This window comes from Falco rusticolus, chromosome 9 (assembly GCF_015220075.1).
Source record: "Falco rusticolus isolate bFalRus1 chromosome 9, bFalRus1.pri, whole genome shotgun sequence".
Taxonomy (NCBI): domain Eukaryota; kingdom Metazoa; phylum Chordata; class Aves; order Falconiformes; family Falconidae; genus Falco; species Falco rusticolus.
The window spans coordinates 3,912,793-3,929,259 of record NC_051195.1 but is presented as its reverse complement, the minus strand read 5'-3'; the positions used below and the strand labels follow the sequence as shown (position 1 = coordinate 3,929,259).

Sequence of the window (16,467 nt, the reverse complement as noted above, 5' to 3'; positions counted from 1 at the left end):
TTACCTGTTTTGTGCTTCAGTTAACCTGAAGACAAGACAGTGGGGGGAAAAAAACTTCTGATGGGCTGCTCATAACATTTGAGGTCTTTGAATTTTAAAGTATAGCAGGTTTAATGTAGATTTTCCCCTGTCTTGCATGTGTCCTTTGTGTCAGCATAGCAGGATACAGAAAAATTATTTCCGTCGCAATAGTAAGAAAATAGGCCAACTGTGGCTATGTGTAAGCACTGTAGATGACCACGAGTTTGTGTGGATAGCTAGGGTATCTTAGTCTTTTATTTCTGGAGCAACGTTGATGTTTGAGTGTTTTTCTGAGATCAGCAGCTACTTCACTTCCACAGGGTTAGTGTTTGATTTCCCTTTGTCTTTCCAAGGTAACTGATCGAAATACAGCAATTGATTTCCTTGAAAACTTGGTTCTAGTTAATTTTAAAGAAGAGGTGAAGCTTCACTCTGCACACATGTACATGTTGTGTCTAAGGGGATAGCTGGGTGCGTGGCCATAGTATTCCTGAAACTTTCTTGGCATACATGTGCCTGATAAAGGAATTGGCAGAAGTGTAATAGTGCTACCTTTGTTGCACTTTCTGTGTATTATTATTGTAACAAAATACAGGAACATGAGAAACTGGGAAGGTCAGTGAAGAAGTTGTTCAAAGCATTTTATTTCTGATATTTTACTTGTCTTACCTAATATAGGGATATGATTGTGAAGTTACTCTCATTGGTCAAAAGCTAAACCTTTTTTTTCTAATGCCTGTGTTGAGTAGCAAAGAACAAAATTTCCTAAGTAAATTTGTAACTGTTATTGCATCTTAATTTCTAATGCTGCAAGGTCCATCAGCTGAAAACACAACTTGTACAGGTGCAGAAGTACTCAGTTTCTTGTTTCTCCTCCCACTTCTACTCAATCCTAGAAAAAAACAAAAATACAAACTCCCCCACCACCACCCCTGAAATCCCAAAGCTTTGAGTTGTTCAAAGGTGACAAAAGTGCAGCTTTGATGTATAGGCTGAAGAAATTATTTTTCTGCAGTATTGAATCTTATCCTCCCAGATCTGCATTGCAGACCGTCTGTGGATGCTTTTGTAACTACTGATGGAATAGAGACATCTCTTCTATTTGTGATTACCAGGGGAGACCAAGTAAATGACTAGGTATATGAATTGCTCACTAAGGTAAAGGAAAGAAATACTGTGACACTTTTTAGTCTCGAGTTCAGCTGTTCCGTTAACACATTTCCTTAATGCTAGGTCTCATTTGCATCTTCTAGCCAGTAACTTTCTTCTGCTGAACATTTTCCTTCCTTCCCTGTGCCCCCTCCATGAAGCCTAGCTGTGCGTTTCCTGTCTGCCATGGCACTGAAGAGCGCTGCAGGCTAGTGCTCAACTATGTCCTGGAGGTAAGTTTACAGTCAACTTTCTAGTGATATTTCACCTAGTACCCAATTCTTGATGTATTCTGTATTTCCTAAATGTTGCTTTCAAGGTGACTTAAATTACTTCTTCTTTTTGCAGGGCTTGAAGTCTGTTGACAGCAGTGTTAAAAAAGAGGGTGACCTTCCTGCAGCTGATCCCAGCACTCCAATCCCATTGAAATATGAAGATGAATCCACCAGTGGTGGTCCCGAGTGTCTGGAAAAACAGATGGCATTATTTTTGGACAAAAGTAAGTTGTATTGTTGTGCAAATAAGACCTTTTCAGTGCCAGCACAAACTGCTGCTACTTTATTTTGATTGTCAAAACAGTGTACTTACGAGTCACTAATTACACTACTGCCTAAGTAAAAGTAATATATTGAAAATTGAGGAACAGTCTGTTCCCTTTTAAATATGAAAAGAATAGGTCATTTGGGATATTTTGCATATCAAAGCAATTATATTAGTAAACTCATAATTTACGGGACCGTATTTAGATGTAGTTTGCAGATGACTTCCATAAGGACTTAGTATTTTGGGGTTTGATACATGGAGCATGACAAATTGCATGGGTTGTTTTTAAAATAGTCTTTAGTTGTGGGGTTTTCGTGACTTCTCACTTCTGGCAGGTTTTTCTCCTACATTGTTTGCTGCTGAATTGCATATCAAATATTAACTAGGATTTTGTTTTCTATCTTGTACATCTACAGTTGTGGAAGGAAGCAGCAAGTAAAAGATGGGGTTTTTTTTGCTTAAATACTCGAAATACAGAAGTCTCAGACTATAGTCTGTCTACTTACTTTTTCTCTGGATTACCATAAAAGGGTAGAAGAAGAAAGACTCTCCTGAAATTAGAGTTCTCTGCAGGGTGAGAAGCCCTACAAGCACAACCCAGGAAGAAATTTGTCTTGCATGTTCGTACAATTCTTTCTTCTTTCCTTTTTCCTTGCTTCCCCCTTCAAAAATCTCTAAATAATAAGCAAGTTCCGTTTTGAGGTACTAGTTTGTGTTCTCATATTTCTCTTCCAATTTCATGATTCTCTTGAATGTCAGTGATCTGGACATGTACACATACTTCCTAGTTTTTATCACATACAAGACCAAGGAGTTTAGCACCTCCATCAGAAAGTTACATTGTGCCCAGCTTGCATAAATCATGTGCAGTACTGCTAATACAGACTGTGAGACTAACTGTTACCAAGATCTACGGAGAAATTCCACCTAGGGCAGCTCAGCAAGAACAGTGGGCGGATTTCAGCTCTCCTGCAGTCAGGCTCTGTTTTCTGCCTTCAGGATTTGGAACTGGTAACATGTTGCAGCTCTTGCCAGCTGGCAAGGAGAATGTCCAGGTTAACTTTTTCTGTTTAGAAACAAGTGTTTCCTGGGGGAGGTGGGAGCTGAATATTGTACAGATCTCAGAATAAACCAAACCAAAAAACCACCAACCACCCCCCCACCCCCCGCCAAAAAAAAAACCAACTTAATTTCTGGATCTGTGCTGGAGTTCTTCCCTGAAGTAGCAACGGTGTTGCTTGTTTAGGTCGTAAGGATTGAATTCAACCTAGAGAAAAATATTTCAAACATAAGGGGGAAACTTCTGCTTCTCCAGCGTGTGGGTTTATTTTCTGTGATGCAGATGATATAGTTTCTTGGCTACATGTGTATGTTTACATATGTATAGAAAGGGTAAGTGCTCTTAATTCTTGAATTTTGAGCTTGGAGAACTACTTCTGAATGGTATATGGACACAGTATGTGTGCATTCTATGTCTTTAACTGCATGAGGTGTTGACGTATTAGATTTGGTTTTGTTATAAACACGTAGTTCTAGAACTTACTAAAGAGAGTGGCCTTGCAGGTCAGGCCTTATATGTCCACCTGTGAGCAAGAGACTCATTTCTGCATGCAGATACTGTCAGGACAAAATTCTGTCCTTTGGTATGTCTAAAGCCAAGTCACCTGTTCTTTCTGGTTCCATAACCGAACCCTGCAGCACTGAAGGAACCTTCATATTCTTATGTTGAGGATGTCTTGGAATGAGCGCGAGACAGACATTGGCTTTCCTTGCAGAAAGGACCGGGTTATCCAGTTCCTTTTGTGCTGGAAGCTAAACTCGCAAATGGAGGCTTTCTCACTTTGAGACTGTTCATACAGAAACAGAGCATGTATTGCAAGGATTTGGCAGAGAACGTGACACGTTATGCCCATGGCTTTCTTGTTCTTTTCTACTGCTGTCTAATGGAATAGTCTTGGTTGTTGCATCTGTATTTCAAAAATGGTTTAAAGTTTGAGAGGGTAGCTGCATTGGCTCTGTGCTCACTATGTTTGAGCATCCTGCTACCAGTGGACTACATGGAAAAGTTCAAAGTATTGGGTCCATTTTGCAGATGAAAAATGTAGTGGCAGACAAGTTGGCATAACTCTGCTTGTGCAGAGCTGTACTAAGGCAATTTGCATTCTGTCTGAATGCTGATGAATTATGTTCAACCTCTAACATATGTTATGGAGATGAGATTTACTAATGAGGTTCTGTTGCATTACAGTGGGCTCATTTCAGAAGGGTAAGCATTCCAGTCAGTCAGGAATGATTCCTGGATCGTGGCAATATAAAATGAAACTCCAGCTCATTCTGAAATCATCGAAGGCTTATTATGTCCTATCTGATGCTGCCGTGATTCTACAGAAATACGGGAGAGCGTTACGATACATCAAGCTGGCTTTACAGTGCCATGGTAAGTTGCTTGAATGTGTTTTGTCATCTGCACCATTGCCTGTAGATACCTTTCACGATATCAAATACTTCTCATGTGCATGATTTATCCTAGTGGTGCGCAGTGACAAGTCTGACAACTGTGCGTTTAGTTAACTAAGTGTCTAGCTCCTTATTCGGGAGGGAAGTCTGTAGTAAGAAGAACTCTTGTCTCCCTTTGGTAGAAAGGTGTTCCCATGTTGACAGACTGGGCATATCTGGAGCTTCAGAAGACTTGAAGTTGGGAAAGTTGTTCTGGTGCCAAGACCAAGATAATATTCTGTGGTCGAAGTGCTATCGCTGCAGGCAGATGCTTTTTTGCTGGAAGTGCCTGGTGGTTCCTGTTTCATTTAGATATATTCCCAACTCTCAAAAATACCAAACTTGTTCATCAGCTGAATTGGATACTCCTCTAAAATGAAATATATTTTCAAATATTACTGAGGAAAACGAAGAAAGTAAAATCAGGCTGTTTAGAGTATTACTACCATAATGAGAGTAACTAGTTGGAAAATGCTATTAGCTTAGTACTATAGTGCTGCTATTTTGCTTCCATGTTTGTAGGGCTTGGGGCAGGAGGAGTCTTATAAAGCAAGAGTCTTGATCTTAAGATGAAGAATCAATATGCTTATCAATAACTCAAAGCATTCTTCAGTTTTCAGTCTTTTAAAGACTTGAGAATCAATTTTAAGCTGTACCTTTTGGAAATGAATTTTTCAGGCTATAACTCATTTGAGTTAATCTGTAGAAAGTCAGTTTTCCTTTAGTCAAATATGAGATTAGCATTTGTAATTATCAAATTCACTGTTCATCTTGGACAACATAGTTGCTCTTTCGAAACTGTCAGCTGGGTAGAGCAGCTGTAACTTTAAAATAGGCTAATTTTTCTTAGCAGAAAGTATGTTGTCTGCATACAGAGAATAAGTGTGACAGGTAACATCAAAACCAATTATATTGTCAGTCTGTGTCAAACCTTTTGACATTTAATTCTTTTTTTTTTTTTTCCCCTCCCTCATCCATGGGATTTTTTTTTTTCTAATAGATACCTACTGTTGTCTCTGCGCCAGCATGCTTCCTGAAGTATTAGTATTTCTTTGTCAGTGTTTAACCCTTTGTGGAGATATCCAATTAATGCTTGCTCAAAATGCAAACAACAGAGCAGCATATCTTGAAGAATATAATTACCAGACAAAAGAAGATCAGGAAATACTACATAGTCTTCATAGAGAATCCAGGTGCCAAGGTATGGTACTGTTACAAGATAACTGCTGTAATTTGGTTATGTGACAGACATAAGTAATTGCATTATGCTTCCTCAAAAGCATGCACTAGCAACGTTTCTGGAGGAGGGTTTATTATGCTTCAGTTCAGTTCCCTTCAGAGAAAGCTTACCGTGCCTGTCACACGTAAGGAGGCTGTCAGTATGACATGCCTGAAGCTGTAAAATAACTAAATTTAGATACTAACTGTTTAAGTAATGGGTAAATTTTACTTACCTGTAGAAACTGTGGGATCATTCTGACATGGGTCTTATATTTGGTTATCTTTTAGGGAATTTTCTTCTAGACTATCACAGGTTTAAGTTTATTTGGAAATACTATTTGACATGCAGGCTTTTTGGTTTGTTTTGTAGCATTTGCCTGGGCTACGGACTTGTCTACGGACTTGGAATGCCAACTTTCCGTCAGCTGTAAATGTTATGAAGCAGCTTATGAAATTTTACTTTTCAGCAATTTAAAAAACCAAAATCCAGAGCAGCATATACAGGTACTAAAGAGGATGGGCAATATCAGGAACGAGATTGGAGTGTTTTACATGAACCAGGCTGCTGCAGTGCAGACTGAGAGAGTGGGCAAGTACTCTTCCCCCCTCCCCCCCCCCTTCTTACTATTTCATGGAACTGCAAAAACAATCATGTTCACTGGTTGTGCTGGAAGTCTTGTCTATTTCTAATTATAAAGAAAACATTTAAAGAACTCTGTAGGAAGTACACAATATCAATTACAAAAAAAACTTTAATGTCCATTGTAAATATTTTTCTACAGTAGATTACTGTGACTTGTAAATTAAGTCTAAACTGAATGATGAGATCTATAGCTTTGGAGAAGTTCCTTTACAGTGGGTAGAACACCTTCAAAAAACAGGACAGCAACTTTCAACCAACTTTGTTATAAAAGGGAGGGCATGTTGCTTTCTTGATATTCAGTTAAACCCAGCATGGCATTAACAACTGTAAGATTAATTTAAACATAAGAATAGTTTCGGTAAAGCCAAAAGAATTCTTTGGCTGACAAGTAAATCCTTGGAAAGTTTTCTTCCGGTTTATTTTTGGTGGGGTTTTTTTGAGGAAATAGAGGTTACCTAAGCTGCTTTGCACAGTAAAGTATTTGGTAGATTTTTGGTTTTGAAAGCAAAGCCAATAGTGTCTACAAATAAGAGTTAAATAAACTAGAACAAATTAGAAGCTGGTGGTTCAGTTTAAACAGCTCCAGTCTCCCAAATACTAGCTGTTTTCTGAGACCTTTGTCCAGTTAGTATTTGAAAGATTTTGTGTTGGACTTCAATTTTGTAATTTTTCATCATCTCTGTGTTTTAGTAGAACTGCCATTTAGCTGAAGTAGCTGAAATACTGGATTTCACTTGTCTGTAAAAGACACTTTTTACTTGTTTCGTATTTCACTACACTTCATACATACTTTTTTCATACTTGTAAGTTTATAAAGCAACTGCAATACCCTGAATATTACTACAGAAAAAAAAAATTAGCTGTTTTATCCTGCTTATTTCCCCTGGGTTTTATGTCGTGTTACCACAGTTCTTTAAGTGTAATAGTGCACTTTGGGCATTAGTTTTCTTATGTTTGAGTTTTTTCTTAAGAGTAGTTTCCCAGAACTGGGTTTTCAGAATCATTTACTACCCTTAAATTCTAAAAGGTCATCTATGAGAAAAAGAACATAGTGGAAATGTTTGTTCAGTATCTTTAAAGAACTTGGGTGAGACTGTAAGCCTTGTGTCTTAACCCTAGTGAGTAAAAACGTATCGACGACAGAACAGCAACTCTGGAAGAAAAGCTTCTCTTGCTTTGAAGAAGGAATTCAGAATTTTGAGTCAATTGATGATGCAACCAATGCTGCTCTTCTGCTGTGCAACACAGGAAGGCTGATGCGAATCTGTGCTCAAGCCCACTGTGCAACTGAAGGTGACTTCAAACGAGAGTTTTCCCCAGAAGAGGCCCTTTACTATAATAAGGTAACATCATACTATTTTTAGAATGTCCCATACCCTAATTTGTCTTTTACTGTAGAATATGTGCAAATATCTTTGTAAATATCTGTAAGCCTTGATGTAATAATTTGAGATACCTCTTCTGCTTTTGTATTGCCTTAATCGGTGTTCTGTAGGCTTCAGTATTGTTGGTTTAATTCCATTGCCCTGAAATAGCGCCGTTCAGATCCTGGTGTTTAACGGACTGTAGTACCGTGCACAAGGGAGACGGAAATGCCTGTTCCGGATTCAAGTTAGGACCAAAATGGTTGTAAAGAAAATGAAGAACGCTCAGATAGGTGTTTTGGAATGCTTCCTTGAGAATGAGTGTAAGGAAACTAATTACTAGCTGCTGTAAATACAGGCAGTAATAAGTATGTGTATTATTTTGTCATCTGCAGGCTATTGATTACTACCTGAAGGCATTAAGATCACTAGGTAAGAGAGACGTGCATCCAGCTGTGTGGGATTCTGTGAACTGGGAGCTGTCTACTACATATTTCACTATGGCAACTCTACAGCAGGATTATGCTCCGTTATCTAGGAAGGCTCAGGAACAGGTAATACAGAGCGTTTGTGGCAACATCTGAAAAAATTACTTTCTTCCTGGAAAACTGAACAGTGAAAAAAATTGATACTGGAATAACTTCCAAATGTTTATTGGATTCAAAAACTTTCGTGAAGTATTTCTTGGAAAACAGAAAACATTTAGTGACTTGCCTTTTTTTAAAGTTTTGCTTAATGAAAAGTGTGTGTCACAAACAGATTTAACTCTTACACTTGCACATAGTTGTGTTCTAGTTTCAGAGTAGCCACACTACATCTTATTGGTTTGTTTCATAGATAGAGAAGGAAGTTAGTGAAGCCATGATGAAATCCCTGAAATACTGCGATGTTGATACGGTGTCTGCACGACAGCCTCTCTGCCAGTATCGGGCTGCAACCATCCACCACAGGCTTGCTTCAATGTACCACAGTTGCCTGAGAAACCAGGTATTAGTAAAAACTGTTTAATTTTTCTGCATAGCTTCCACACGTAACATGTCCGTGTGCATGGAGGTTGATATGTATTCTTCTACCTGTAGTTGGGATATATTTATTTACATGATTTAACCAAAGAAATTTGAGATGCTTGATTTGCAAATCATTGTGAAATATAATGTTATTTTTAAGTGTAGTCTTTCCTTCACAGAATGTATTGACCTTTATGGTTCTGTCTATTCTAAGTAGTTCCATGCTCTCATAACAGAAGCCATTGATGATAAATATTTTCTTTGGTTTGGTTTTGTGTCCAGGCCACTCTTCTGATATGCAAGCAACCAGCATTCTGCTAGAACTTTAGCACAGAATTTATTAAAGTCTTAGAAAGCAACATGCAAATCTGCACTGATTTTTTTTATTTATTTTTTAACCCCAAAGTAGTATTCTTTATGGCTGACTTAGTTCTACTTGGTGTGAATTTGTTAGCATTAGCTATGAAATTACAATAACTTCAAAGATGGCGTGCTGGTGATGTGTTCTAGAACCGTGCAGCCATTCATATAAACCGTGATGCAGTGAGGTGAGGAATGATTGTGGACACCTTGTGTACCAACCTACACAGGTGGTTTTTTTCCTAACGGTTATCTCACGAACATACAAACTGTCTGGGATTTATTATGTACCCTAATTTGAGTGCAGGTTGGTGATGAACACTTGAGGAAGCAACACCGTGTACTTGCTGATCTTCATTACAGTAAAGCAGTACGACTTTTCCAACTCTTGAAGGATGCACCCTGTGAGTTCCTTCGTGTGCAGCTGGAAAGGGTGGCATTTGCAGAATTCCAGATGGCGAGTAAGTCTGGCTTTGTCTTACTACAACAGCTTTTCAAACAACCATTAGCTCTTAAATTTCATTTTTAGATAACTGTGTATATGAGAGCAGGACTAATCTGCTCCTTGGAATAGAGTTTTCAAGAGAGAAGAGATTTTTTTTTTTCTTACTAGTTTTCTGTTAACTAGAACAGTACACACTTTTGTTGTGGGAACTGTTTAATTGGGATGGAAGAAAGTGCAATCTGTAACAACCCATTTGTGTCATGTTTACCTTTTTTTTTTTTAATTTTATTTTTTATTTTTTTAGGTCAGAACAGCAGTGCTGGGAAATTAAAGACTTTGTTTGGGGCCCTAGATATAATGGCAAAAACCAAAGGTGCATTCCAGCTCATCAGAAAGGAGCTTGTGGCAGAAAGTGAACAGGTAAACAGAAGTCAAGTGGTGTGATTCTTTGCTCCCTTGTCTCTCTTGCATTCCTGTAAAACCGTTATTTGGCAATTAAGATACTGCTTGGTCGCTTTTCAGTAGAGCTAGTTGCTTAAATAGCGTGGGCAGGCTTTGAGCCTATTGCAATTCTTGTCTAGCCTTTAAGTGGAAGCAGATTAAAAAAAAAAAATTGCTCTAGAACATAATTTGGAGATGGATTAAAACATGTGTATTGCTTGAGTGAGTGAATGGGGTTCTGTGCAACTCTGTTATCCCTTAAAAGATCCCTTATTATCTGTTAGAAGTAGTCTTAAAGAACTTAATGTATATAAACGGGAATTCTCTCTATAAAGTATATTGAACTATTAAAATGTGGAAGGTTATCTGTAGCTAGTGTTAATAGGTTCGTGATGCCTCGATAATTACTTGCAATATATGCTGACCCGGTGTTCATCCCTTGCTAGCAATTTGAGCAACAGATTGAGCAGTCAGGTCCATAATTTCCTGATATTTTTATAACTGAATACTCCAATGGACAACATAAGCAGTCGGTGTAACTTGTGTGCAGCGTAGATCTGAGCTAACTACTGAAGCCTCATAAAGAGGGTGTCATAGCAGTTGGGGTGTCGGTACCACTTCTGTAAAGAGTAAGCTAACCTGCAAGTGCAGTTGTCTGACTTGATTGAACTGTGTTTAAACGGTGGAGTTCAGTGAAATGGTGTGGGTTTTCTTTCTTTTTCTGTAGATGAGCGAGAATAAAAGTACTGCTGAGAATGTGTCACCTAATGATTCCTCTGCTGGCCTTAACAAAGAAGAAGTATTGAAACTGCTTGGTATTTTTGAGTCCAGAATGTCATTCCTTCTCCTCCAGTCCATTAAATTGTTAACTGCAACCAAAAAAAAAATTGGGTAAGTTGAACTTTGATGTGTGTAGGTGTGGTTGTCATCCATAAATTCATACGGAGTATGTATCTTAACCATGTAACAGTCACCTCCATAAAAGAATAAATACCACACTCTTCTGCGTGGAGAAGGAGCTGAGATATGCCTTAACCATCTAAATTTTGAATGTTTTATGTGGTTTTGCAAGTAATTGATGGAATGACCAAGAAACACCTTTACTGAGCGTGTCTAGGCAGCTTTTTTCTCTCCTCTTTCTGATAGCAGTCCAGGGCTGAGTGAGTTAAAAAATCAGACTTGAATGGCTGTATTCAAATGGGAAAACAATGGTTTGTAATAGTCTCCTGAAGTGCCTGGTGCAGTTATGAATCACTGATGCTTCATCATGCTCTGTGATACCTGACTTACCCTTTAGAGGGTATAAATCCTACGTCTCATAGGTATAAATTCACACACAAAGCAGTTTAACTTTTACTGCCATAATTTTGCTGGCATAATTCTAGTTGTCTTTTATTTGTAATCAAACTGTTTGCTCGGGGAATGAGCTACATGTATGTGGTGTCCTTTATCTTAACTGACACTGGTTTGTCTGTGACAGAGCACTTGAAAGCTACTGGGGGAGAAACCACTGCATGCTGATGATCTCATCTACCTTGACAATAAAATGTATTGGCTACAGCATCGTTTAGCAAGCAGAATACTTCAGAATAAATGTGGGCACATCAGCAATGCTGTTAATAGAGGGGGGCTGTATTGGGAAGATACTCACTGGCATTAAAGAATTTTCTAATGCCTAATGGCATTGTGCAGTGAAAAAAGAATCTTCTGTCTTGCTGCTGGGATTCAGAACAAACGTGGCTTCTCCTTTTTGTGTTGACCTTGAAGTGTTGTTGGGATTTGGTGTGGCAGCGTAATTCCTTACACCACTTCTCTTGGTCTGATTTGGGTGTGTGTGGTGCTGCCCTTGGGATCCAGACAATAACTTATTCCCTCAGCAGCGAATGTGTTTGCAGAAGCTACAGCAATATACTGTTGCTGTTTCTAATGTTATATGAAGTTAGCTTATGAAAACGTGGCATTAGTTCTAGTATGCGGTTCTAGAGAATTCTTTTATTGTTGGAAGTTGTCTTAATAGTTTTTCAGATTGAAGCACTGCTGATGCGAGTGCTATTTTGCTAGAAGTAAACTGTGAAATGCATTCACTCTGCACAGTCTGTTGTCTGCTGATCGGAGGAGGCTGTGAATAGAAAACCGTGAGACAGGAAAAATCCCGCGTGCTTCCCTGGCGCTGGTTTAGGCGCAGTGTTCGGTGCTTTCACTTTTTTTAAAGAAGAGCTGCCACAAGGTGGCAATCTGAATGTGTGACATTCAGAGGACTGCAGTATAACTTGTATGTAACCAAGTAGATGGCCCAAGTAACAGAGCAAATTGTTTTAGTTCTGTTGTCTCATAATGTGGGTAAGTGTTGTAAAACAAAAAGCCTCTGTTTTTGTTCGGGGGCTCCCCCCGTTTACTTTTTCATCGTTGTCTTGAGTGGAGTTTTGTACTGAAGATCCCACATAGGGAACGAGTTACAGTTTGGATGCTGTGAAGTGGCACTGTTGGAACATGTGAAACTTTTTAAAATGGATCAAGGCTAAGCTTAAAACTACCTTTTGTTAAACCTTTTGAGTGCCTTGTGTACATTTCCTCAGTTCTGCTTTGGACAGGAAGGTAACGTCTGCCTTCTGTTTTAAGAATGGGTTGAAAAGGGAGGAAATTGGAGCCCCCAAAATCTGTTTCAGGGTCTCAGATGCAGTTTGGCAGAGAACAGGAGAACGAGGTGAAATTAATGTTTGACAGCAAAACCTGCAGACTAGCTATAAAACTGGATGAAATCAGAGTGTTACCCTCTAAAATTTAAATGCACAAGTGTAACTGAACTTGGCTATGTAAATTGGAGGGAAGAAGTAATTGAAAGTAATTATTCTGGGAATTCTTTTAACTTATCCTGGAAATACTTCGCGTTTCAGTGGCTTTTTATTGACTACCTGTTCTGTTTAATAAATAAACCTGTCCGGCTTCTGCCAAGTTTTTATGAATTTGATTTGCTTCACTTTTTCATGGTAATGCCCAAAGCATTTACAATTAAACTCACTGCTGCTTGTACACATATGTGCTTTATTTGTCGTATCAATGGCAGCATTTTTATTTTTCATTTTTCTAGTTTGGGTCACTTATTAGTCTTGGACATTAAATGTAGCAGAGCAGGGTGGCAAAGACAGGGGGGTGATGGTGCTGAAGCAGAAGACCAGGATGTGTGCTATAAGTGATTTACAGTCTTTGTTGAATGGGGAAAGTTGGTGGGAGCTTAGACTGCGGGCTGGCAAGAAGAGGAAAGGCTCTTTTGTGTAGAGGTGTCGAGCACGGAAAAGTCCCTTATCGTAGGGGAAATAGCTTAGGTGTATGGAACTTGAGAGAATGAGGCCAGGTCGTGGGTGTCAGACGTGGAATAGGAAAATTATGTCCACAGCGGTTTAGAGGGGAGAGCTAATAGCAGGCAATGGCACAGGAGCAAACAGACAGTGTCCTCTGACTGTTCAGGTGTCTGCATTTGGCACGATCAGGTTAGACACTAACTTATCAAAAGTACAGAGTTTTGGCATCTAGACCTGGATTTTGGAGGGTTTATGATGCGATTTTGGATTATGACTTAATAAAATGGCCAGACTGGAGCTGAATAAAAATCAGCACAGCTTATCCCTCCTGCAGTATAAGCAGGGGCTCTGACTGCAGTGCTGTGAAATGGCAGGAGACAGGAACTAAGGCAAGAAGAGACTCACAGCAAAACACCAGCCATGTAGTTTCACAGGGATAGTCATCACTGTTGTCATTTAATAATAGGTTTTGATAATTTGCGGAATAAAATATTGTGGTTAAAGCTAATAGGTTGTGCTATCTGTTTTCTTTTTTAGGGGCATTAATGAAGAAGAAGTTGTTCTTAAAACAAACAAGCAAGTTTACTCCCTGCTGTTGCGTGCAACTGCTAACAAAAGTATGACCCTGCTAGAACGAATAGAGGTAATCGTAAATTTACTGGAACAGCTGGCTCAAAATGCTGAAGGTAGTAACGGAGGAGTTCAGTGACTGAAATGGTGCAAACCAGCAGAAACAGTGCCTTGCTACACATGGGATCAGCAGTAGCTTTTCCCATGTCATTTGTATTTGTTGAAGGTGATAATATCACCTACTTCATTAACGTTGTACATCTGGGAAAGAACAGGAATTCCTTTTTATCCTGAGGACTCTGTACTGGTTCAGTTACTAGAGTTTCTTTCTTTGAAAAGCCAATTTTGGGTTCGGGATAGAAACAACAATTTTTCATGTTGGAGAACTTCAGTTTATCTCCTACAGATAATGGGCTTTGCAGTGATACACATGTTTTGCATAAAAATGTAATCTCACAGTTGCTCTAGTTTGGTATTTAACGGAAACGCACTTTGAGCAAGGCTTCACTGAAACACTTCAACCGGTAACGTGACCCAGAGTTGTACAAGGGACATTTCTGTTGAATATGTGGACATGCCACTTCTACCACCATTGCTGTCCTGCACTGAAATGTGTGCCTTTCTCGCTTTGATGCAAGACTCTTGCAAATGTTAGCCATTACTGGGACTTCATTTACCCCAGAAAGTGAATGGTTTTAGCTGTGTTTGAATTAATCAAGAAGAGTATTATCTTTTTCAGACTTGAAACTGTGAATAAATGAGAGCGTATTTTTAAATAAGAAGTTATTTATTAAATATAAACTAATGAATCAGTCTGCCTTGTTTTTCTTGTTATGACTGTTACAACCCTCATCAGAGAAGCAAACTGCTCGACAGAACTAAAACAATTGGAAAGGCAGCAGGCGCTGGGAAAAAAAATCTGTAAAATCACACCTAACAGATGAGTGTAGTCTTACCTCAGTATGTGAGGACTCTGGTTTTTTTGGAAAGATGTGTTATTTAAAGATAAAGTTTTCAAAATGCAACTATGTCTTAATGGTTTTTTTTTTATAAAAAGTGTGGTTCATTATAGGATAATAATAGTATAAAACACACTGTTTATTCCAAGGTAGTAATAGTTTTCATGTGTCTATGCATGCACATATATTTTTTTTAATCTATACTAAAGACACAAGTGGTTAATTAACTATATAAGTTGCTTATTTTGAGGAGGTGATTCTTACTGTCATGGTGACAGACAGTGACATATATATATATATTTTTTTTTTTGTATGGGACATGTTTTCACCCAGAAAACCCCAGTTTGTAGAAATTTCCATCCTGACAATTTAAAGACAGTTTTACAAGTGCAGCCTTAGGTCTCTCTTCAGAAGAAACCTGATCTTTCTGGTGCAACATAGAGCACAAATAACCTGAAAGAAGCAAAAGCACCTTTTGGAAGGATGAAAGATGACAGGCGTCGTATGTATCTGTTCTGTCGATTCTGATTTGGAATGATTGATCTGAAAAAGAAGGATTTCTGTGTCTTTTCCTGCCTTCCAGCTGGGGGCTGGCTCGGGGCAGCACCCCTTGCACCCGCCTCACTTCTGGTGAGGTCGGAGCTGCAGAAAATTGAACAGCGGGTGTCTGAGGTAAGACTGCTAAAAGCCCTGTGTCTGAAGCTGTTATCAGCGAGAAGCCTGGCAGCAGCGAGGAGTGGAAGAAATAAGTTCACGACAAAAAGCTCTTCAGAGCAGAGGAGCTGAGGGGTGACTAAGCAGGACTGCTGAGATCAGTGACTGTATCACAGAGCTACTCAGGGTTGGAGAAGTCTGCTGATCTGATGGCTGCTGGCAGGTTCCTGGTGTAAGGGGAAATTCTAGCTGAAAGCCATTGATCAAACCCAATTTCGCAGGCTATCTTGCTGCACGGGTCAAAGAGCACTTACACCTGCCCCAGTCCTGCTGCTTTGGGAAGCAGCTGTGAGCATAGCGTGTGCTTCTGCAGGTGTGTGATGGTCAGCCAGCCGATGAGAAGAGCCTCAGAGTAAGCCTGGAGAACCGGTAACAGGCTGTTACCATGATTTATTTTTTTTTTTGGGGGGGGGGAGCGGGTTATGGAACCTCTTCTTGATTCCTTGTAACAAAATGCAAGTAATATTTTACGGTACTTCAGCCTCACATAAAAATAGATCAGGTCTGTAACCTGCCAAATGACATCCTAATAAAAGTCTTAAGCCTGCTCTGGTTTATGAACGCCACAGCGGTTGGGTAAGGTCCCCTGCTGCTTAATGACCGGGGCAGACTCGGTGCCACCGAGGCAGCAGCTGGGAGCGTGGCCTCTCCTGCAGGCAGCGCCTGTGCGCGGGGACAGGCTCCCGCAGCGCGCTCGAGGCGGTTGGCAGCGGGTTAAAGACCCAAGGGCCCAGCGCAGGGCGTGCGGCGTGGGTCTGGCACAAGGGCGAATTCCTCGGCCCCAGCCTGGCAGTGGTGACTGGGTAAAGGCAACGTCGGCAAAGTGTACGTGGCGGTGGTGGTCACCGGTGGTGTCCGCTCATCAGCGAGGCAACAACAGGTGCAACTTACACTAGATGGCAAATAATTTTGCTAGTGTAAGGGAGCAGAAGCCCACAGCTGGCTTCTGTTTCCAGTTCCCATTCTCTGCCTGATCCTGGCTCCTGTTCTTGGGCGGGCACTCGCGGGAGGGGGCACTCGCGGGAGGGGGCACACAGGCTTCATCACAGCTGCCCTCTGTCAGAGAGCAGAGCTGCGGGCAGCACTGCAGGGGGCTGGAACAGGCTTCCCCTTCCTGGCTCTGCCGTGGATTTATTTTTGAGTGAAGCGATGAGCAGCCCTGCACGCTGTGTTACAGGGGTGGTGCCCAGCAGACTCTGAGCTTCAGTCATCTTACAGAAGGGGCAAAGTCAGCA

The 16,467-nt window shown here is 40.1% G+C and overlaps 1 protein-coding gene across 5 annotated transcripts in view; it reads left to right on the top strand.

Moving 5' to 3' along the window:
- The window catches only part of EDRF1 (erythroid differentiation regulatory factor 1), a 28,487-nt gene extending 14,116 nt beyond the window's left edge, over positions 1-14,371 (top strand). For 3 of the 5 annotated variants that reach the window (XM_037399809.1, XM_037399811.1, XM_037399813.1), the window contains 12 exons: positions 1,332-1,403; positions 1,519-1,669; positions 3,962-4,150; positions 5,210-5,410; positions 5,801-6,019; positions 7,193-7,416; positions 7,833-7,991; positions 8,275-8,427; positions 9,112-9,265; positions 9,554-9,669; positions 10,418-10,581; positions 13,527-14,371. In XM_037399809.1, the coding sequence (XP_037255706.1) occupies positions 1,332-1,403; positions 1,519-1,669; positions 3,962-4,150; positions 5,210-5,410; positions 5,801-6,019; positions 7,193-7,416; positions 7,833-7,991; positions 8,275-8,427; positions 9,112-9,265; positions 9,554-9,669; positions 10,418-10,581; positions 13,527-13,698 (1,974 nt within the window). In that variant the 3' untranslated portion in view covers positions 13,699-14,371. The remainder of the gene's footprint in view (positions 1-1,331; positions 1,404-1,518; positions 1,670-3,961; positions 4,151-5,209; positions 5,411-5,800; positions 6,020-7,192; positions 7,417-7,832; positions 7,992-8,274; positions 8,428-9,111; positions 9,266-9,553; positions 9,670-10,417; positions 10,582-13,526) is intronic. The other 2 variants (XM_037399812.1, XM_037399810.1) reach the window with 1 other exon arrangement.
- The last annotated feature ends 2,096 nt before the right edge of the window (positions 14,372-16,467 follow it).